This window comes from Gymnoscopelus braueri (assembly GCF_963280865.1).
Source record: "Gymnoscopelus braueri genome assembly, chromosome: 16".
NCBI lineage: Eukaryota > Metazoa > Chordata > Actinopteri > Myctophiformes > Myctophidae > Gymnoscopelus > Gymnoscopelus braueri.
In genome coordinates, this window is record NC_137616.1 from 26,146,165 (window position 1) to 26,153,915 (window position 7,751).

The 7,751-nt window shown below is 39.5% G+C and overlaps 1 protein-coding gene across 1 annotated transcript; it reads right to left on the bottom strand.

The window, feature by feature from the left end:
- Positions 1-549: 549 nt before the first annotated feature.
- On the bottom strand, positions 550-6,938 carry ostm1 (osteoclastogenesis associated transmembrane protein 1). Its single transcript, XM_080453211.1, has 6 exons — positions 6,483-6,938; positions 5,226-5,346; positions 4,577-4,674; positions 3,553-3,663; positions 2,993-3,158; positions 550-1,964 (listed from the first exon to the last, which is right to left on the bottom strand). The coding sequence occupies exons 1-6, from the start codon at positions 6,876-6,878 to the stop codon at positions 1,909-1,911; spliced, it is 948 nt and encodes a 315-aa protein (XP_080309337.1). The 5' UTR covers positions 6,879-6,938; the 3' UTR covers positions 550-1,908.
- Positions 6,939-7,751: the final 813 nt, after the last annotated feature.

Here is a 7,751-nt window from a genome sequence, read left to right on the forward strand (position 1 = left end):
TATTAGAAACGCTGATGGTCAGCAGTGGCTGCGCTCCACACAAGACCAAAAAGCCAAGGGAGTTTTAACGGATGTGTTGCTGCGATTATTCGGCCAAGTATCTTTATCCCACATTAGATTAGCTAATGACGGAGGAATAAGCCGATCCCCCGTTGCAAGAGCAAGAACGTATAAACCTGAAAACAAAAGCTATGCCTGTATGGGGGAAATTGCTTTTTAACCAGAACACAAAATGGACTCATTTATTATTGCCACATGCATGTCCATGGCTAGCAAGCAACAGGTGTTTCTCTGAGTAGTTTTTAACAAGAACATTTTGGTATTAAACCAAACATACAATTTAGTGTGGAATAATTATGTTCCGAAAAGAAAGAAGAGTTAAACAATAAAACCAAAAGAATATTTGGGTGTAGCCTACACAAGTTACACAACAGCCTACTGTTTTGGTTCCAAAACAGAATATTTTATTTGGTTTCATTTGATAGGCTACACAAAAAAACAGTAAAAAATGATAAATCAATAAATTCAAACTGCAAAAAGTCAATTAAATATTGTCCTATGAGCATTTATTAATTTACAAAAAATGGCACATTAAATGCATGATTCTTGAAATAACCATGCACTATTGCAAAATGAATAAGGAGGAACAAACATCATTAGAAGATTAACCACTTAACCCAATATATTATGACTATGCTCAAACCCTGCTGTAGCCTACTTGACCATATTCCATGGGCGACACTAAATATCTTGCGGAAAATAGTCAAATTACAAGCTTGCAGGTCTGCTATTTTTGGGAATGCTATAGGATTCAAGTGTTTAATGCCACAGTAGAAAATTCAATAAATATATCAAATGAAGCCGTCAGCAATTTTCTTCTTTCTTCTATTTGTGGGGTGGGGGTATTCAAACAAATATTTAAATAAATCCCTGGGGGGCAATTATAAAACAACCTAAACAATTTAAACTGTAACATTGCTAATTCTTCAATTCACCAATGCAATCTCTTCACCTGTCTCTCCTTATTACCCCAAACCATCATGAGCATAAGAACACTTTAAATTAAGTTAAAACATATAGGAAAAGCACACACAAAATACAATGGCCCTCTGCACACAAAAAAAAATAAATAATACTGGTTGGAGGAAAACAGGTAACATCAGTGTCATACTTTGGAGTGCTGCTACATTATATGTTTCTTTATTATTTATTTACTTATCTTCTTTTTCCTCTATGAAATGCACCCCCCTCCTTTTCTTACAGCACATACGTGTCAACACTAATGGACATCAAGTGCTTCCTGGATGCAGCTCTCTGCTGGACTCACATTAGAGGCAGAAAGCCTGTTTTTCAAACCCAGAAAAGGTAATAAGTGCGCGCCACACACACACACACACACACACACACACACACACACACACACACACACACACACACACACACACACACACACACACACACACACACACACACACACACACACACACACACACACACACACACACACACACACACACACACACACACACACACACACACACACACACACACACACTTTCAGCAAGCCTGAGCTAGTATTGTGGTAATGCTATAATGCACCTTCATTTCAAGATGTGATTTTATTCATGTAATCAAAGTTTTAATTCGACCTATGGGCAGTAATAGATCTACAACCAGTCATTTGATTTCTTGTGATATGGATTGGCATCATGGTTTCCGTACTATTGTTGAGTATTCTGTAAACACATGGATCAAATCACAGTTGCAAGGGAGTGAAAATTCAAAATTCTCTTCAAGCTGAAGGCTTGAAGAGAAAGCAACTGAAAGGTAACTGAAGAGCAACTGAAAGGTAGTAAGGATATGGCAGCGGGGACTTGTTTTCTTCCATTTTAGCCGTATTGCCTCTTCTCAGCTGAACTTGTCCTGAATATTCATAAGACTGGTCTTGGACTTGGCTCGTTTTGCTGCAGAAAGATAATTACCATTAAATATGTACTAACACACAAGTATGACATCCAGAAATAATTTACAGCAATGTTTCACATAGTATTATCTGTTAGTTACCAAAGCAATCAACTCATCAATCAACACTAACTTTTGTTTTAGAATAGTTCTCAGTAAATTAAAATGGAACAGCGTCACGGCAGACAGTCAGAGGATTGCAATAATCTCACTCAAACAATATGAAAAATGTATGACCTGTTTTTCTAACACTGTAAATATATTGCTCCATTGCCCTTAATGAGGTCAAGGTCAAATCTTTAATGAATGTGAACATAATGGATGACCATAAAAAAACTAAAGATCAATGAGAACAATGTGTGTTACACTACAAGATAGAACTGTTGGAAATACATCATTTATGTGTTATGCTTCAATATCCAATTCTTCCTATTATGCATTTAAAAAGTCAGTGAAAGACTAAATGCTGTTAGAGAATGCACAACATTGGATAATACACATCACTGGATAGTGGCAGCTAATACATGTATAGTAATACAAATCAAAAGTTATGATTTTATACCAAAAAATATATATATATTTTAAATAAATAACTAAATAATTAACCCACTCTTTCATACCTCTTATCCCTTACATTACTTTAACAAACATTAGTTCTTGAGTTTTGAATTAGCAAGATGTCTAAAGAGCCAAACCCATTAGTTCTAGATTTAACATCCACCTAAGCTTCAACACCCACCCCCTCCCATATAAAATCTCCCTGTATTTCTCTGAAACCTCAAAAGAACCCCTGCGGTCACTGACCTCTCGTCCACCACCCAAGGAATCCTTCAACCTCGATGATCCAGCGGTTTGCTAGAGGAAACCCTGCTATGCTTTCAGAGCTACCCAGGACACCCCTCTCAGCCAGACCCCCAAAACCAAATTCACCCACCCTCCGCCACAAAAGACACAACACTCCTGCACCCCTCAAAACCCCTGTCAAAAAATCTCTCTATGCGACAATGGCCGAATTAAGCTGGTTACTCACGGTGTATGAGCTTGCGTTTCTTTTGTTCGGAGTGAAGGAAGCTGCTCAAGTAGAAGATGATGGGCAGAAAGAGCATGAAGCAGGACACAGCGATGACAGGAACCGTCTCCTCGCGGGGAAAGGAACAATTGAAATTCTTGCTCCACAGTCTGCGGGTCACGTTCATCTGGAACGAAGGCAAGGTGTCAAACAATGCTTTAGATGACCACAGTGAAGGGACAATATCACAATCAAGTTTAAGAATATTCTTTTTATTTGGCGTTTTCTTTCCATAAAAAAAACCCTTATCAAACTAATATGTGCTATAGGAATAATTTCCTGTAGTCTTAACCAGATGAATCCTAGTGTCTCTATTCTGGGCATGTCATAATAGGCAAACATTTGGTGAAAATAGCATATGCAGATCTACAAGCTACAAATTGTGAGCTTGTATTTCTGGCTAAGAGATTTGGTGTAGAGGGAAAAAAGGTACAGACCTCTGGGGGACCGCGGTCAACAAAGTATATAGGGTTTAAGTGATTAAAAAGCATTTTGCGATTATCAAGCACAGAGATACATACCGCATCCTCAATGTCGATACAAAGAGTCTTGTTCTTCTCCATACGACTGTACAGCTCGTTCAGTTCCCTATATGTGATCTTACACTGCTTGCACAGTTCTGTGTGGTTTCCCTGTTTGAAATAAAAATAAGAAAATGAACAATCATCCATATACATGACCTCTCAGCAGAAATAAACTCAATATTGAACATAACTGGGGGGGGGAAACGTTCATCCAACCTAAAAGACATGCGGTATAAGCCATATTCACAAGCAAAATTAAACAATGGCATACTTCAACCTACTATCAAATACAATGAGGATGCAGCTTGCATGTGCATAATACTGAGTCTGAGGACTAGATTTTCCTGTACATGTACAGTATGTACATGGGTCATTCAAGCAATTTGCACTTGCAATCTGTGTGAAATTAACGGCTGATTTACTAAGGCAGCAGCTAATTACGCCATCAGCGAATGGACCGCCTTCTTCACGCACTTTTGCAAGTGAAGCTGAGCTTAAAAGGTGAACTTGAATGGTGGAATCTTTGCAACATGGAGCCCTCTACCAGCTCAGGAATGAAAATAAAAGCTAAATTCAATGATTCCAAAATGTAAATATAACACTAAACCTAATTAAGTAACAGAACAGACAATTTTAGAGGGCACAATGCAACTCCAACTGAGAGAAGTGGAATTTGGGAAACTGTTGCTCATAAAATGAATGCATTAGGAGTCACAAAACACACACAATTATGTAAAAAAAAAAAAGGTGCATAAACAGAGTGCATAAAAAGAGGAACAAAATAAGGTTGGAGAGTTTTCATTTTGGATCTGGCTCTTCCACATTCACACCAGTGGTGTGATCTAGTTTTTTTCGGAGGGTATACGATAATTATTCCCTGCACGACATGCGCGATACGCTATCGCGTTTTCAATGGATGAAATGGTTATTAGACTGTATACGCTTTCCCCAAAAAAAATCTGCACTGTATACGGCGTATACACCGTACCACGGTAGAACACATCACTGATTCACACCTTACCTGTTGAAACTTCTCAAAGCAGGTGAGAGATTGATTGAGAATCTCCATGAAGTACAGCATGTCAGTGGTCAGGCCTTTATATCCTTTGATGACACAACCTTAAAAACAAGAGTATAAGACTTTTTTTCCCCAGACAGACCCATAAGACTTTTTAAAAAAAAAATCAATTATGGAAAAAATGCAGAATGTTTAGGTATGCATTCTCATAGTACTTGGATACAATCAGCAGATGTGATATAACACATTCCGATATTGGGCAGCTGGAGATTGTTAAAGTATGTAAATTAATGGATTTGGTGCCTGCAATGGCCACTTGTGTCTACACTTTTCCCTAGTGTCCTTGAGCAAGACATTGAACCCTTACTTACTTCTAGTATACACACTACAGCTCCTGGCAGACTGTCTAATCTGACCCTTCTTGCGCATGGGTGTGCCTAAGTATTAAGCACAGTCCACACCAATGATTCTGAATCTGAATTGACCCGTTGCAGGTCGGCGCAGTTTTGGGATAATGTTGCATGTGGTTGCAAGTTGCAGCTAGTTGCATTGCGAATCATTGGTGTGGATTGGGCTTTATGTGGACAATTCCCTAGTTATTCTGTGTGTAATGTGGTGATTGAATCATGCTTGTTATTCAAGAATGGCTTACGTTCACAGCCTGCTCCTTTTTCGCCCCATATTTCATCCAGGTTACTGTACAGCAGATAGACCAGCATCAGACGGTCGCTCCGTAGAAGGCTATCCTTGCAGCTCACGTTGCCAGGGCCCATCTGAAGATACACAAGCAAATTCAAGAACACTCTGTTTACAACACTCTGTTTACTTTTCTGCCACTAATGTTCTATTCATCAATACTGTTCACTGTTGTTACATGTATCTTTGTATGTATGTTGTGTTAGAGCCAGGGTTAAGTTTGTGCATGTGTGTACTGGGGGTGGGGGGGTTGTTGTTGGGAGATTTTTTACATGGTAAAAATAAATAAACAAGTATGTTTAAAAAAAAAAGAAGAAAGAATCTAGATCAGTGGTTCTCAAAGTGGGGTCCAGGGACCCTCAGGGTTCCTTCAGGGGTTTCCAAATGACACCCTTATACCTTACAGGTCTGAACCACTGAGGAAGGTCTTTTCAAAAACACACCCATCTACAACAACAACAACATATACTGTAGCCTACTGTACAATCACAAACGCTGTGACCCTCATCTCCAAAATAGATAACCACACCACCATGTGAACTGAAATATGGTTCTGCATGCCATTTTGAGAACCAGTCGCATGATTCCATATTTCACGCCACTGTTACAGCAGCTTGACAGTCAGCATCACATGACCCCATGACTGAAGAGATAGGGGAGGGGCAGTGGTGGAAAAAGTACTCAAATGTTTTACTTAAGTAAATACAGCAATACAGCAATATAGACATACTCTGTTACAAGTAAAAGTCCTGCATTCAAAATTTACATGAGTAAAAGTACAAAAGTATTTGCATCAAAATATACTTTAAGTACCAAAAGTAAATGTACTCATTATGCAGAATATCCCTTTTCACAAGTTATAAAATGCATTTTAAAATATTTTGAAAATAGCAGATCTACAAGCTCACAACCGTCGCTTGTCTCGTAGATCTGCTATTTTCAAATATAAGTAAAAGTACAATATTTGTCTCTGAGATGTAGTGAAGTAGAAGTAAAAGTATAGAAAATTGGAAATACTCCAGTAAAGTAAAAAGTATCTCAAAATTGTACTATAAGTACAGTACTTGAGTACATGTACTTCGTTACTTTCCACCACTGGGGAGGGGGCGGGCGTACTAGCTACATAACTAGTCCACTCTAATTGACGCATGCTGGCTCTGTTTGTACACACAAATTCAACAAAAAATGTTTTCCACCTAGTTATTGACTGTACCTGAGTCGATATATTGTGATAGATGTCAACGAGGCTGCCATAGCTGGCGAAGCAGTTCTGGCACAGTTTGACAGGTCGCGCGGAGGGCACCATGCAGTTCACATAGGTGACGTATCGCTCTCCAAAGAGGTGCAGGAGATCAGTGCAATAATCGCTGATTTCCAGATCTTCTGGAAACGCAGAGAGCAGGTTTAAGGAGAAGAAAGATTCCACCACAGGCTTGAATACGGGCGACGACACGGCCGCCACTAGATCATGGCTCGAAACGGGGATTTGTTTCATTTCTGCGGTTGGTTCTGAAGCGGTGAGGTTCGCTGGGTCGGGGCTCGCGGACGCCCAGCCGTTTATTACCAGCGCCATCATCATCACAAACACGTTCACGTTGAACGGAGCCATTGTGGAAAACGGAGATGTTTAACTCGTCTTCTTTCACGCCACAGTCCATTACTTCCTTGTTTTCACGATTCGATCATGTGATAGCCTACAGGCTAAGATCTCGCGAGTGTTGACCAGCGTTGCCATATTTTGTGAGAGAAATAAGCAAGCAGGTCTAGGAAAACAAGCCCAAAAGAAGCAACTATATGTGTGTGTGGCCACACATGAGCACTTTAAACCTATAAAATAGCCAATCTACAAGTTCACTTAGCTTGTAGATCTGCTATTTTCAAAAACTCTTGCAATAAAATATGGAATATTTCATTTGGAATATTTTTGAAACATTCTAAACACACAACACAAATGCTCCCAGCACAAAACTTTTTCATGAAAATATTTGAGAACCACTGGTTTAAATAATAATTAAAACATTTGCAAGCAAGCCTAAATACAAGTACACGTTAGAAACCATCTTAAAAAAACCCAACCCGCAACTACCATTTTTTACAAGCCACTTTACAGAAAAAGAAGCCCAGAGTCGCTTATATAATATAAGCCGACATGGCAACACTGGTGTTGACGCGCAGCAAAGAGAACTCTCGAACTTGGACATGGGATCATCAACCATCAACCGTCTGTCTCGCTCTCTCTCTCTCTCTCTCTCTCTCTCTCTCTCTCTCTCTCTCTCTCTCTCTCTCTCTCTCTCTCTCTCTCTCTCTCTCTCTCTCTCTCTCTCTCTCTCTCTCTCTCTCTCTCTCTCTCTCTCTCTCTCTCCCCCCGCCCCCCCTCCCTCCACACTTAATTCAATTCACACACGGGTACTGTTGTATGTAGGCTACTGTATGTATTGTATGTAGGAGACTACTGTGCATGTATTCATTTATTTCACAACTA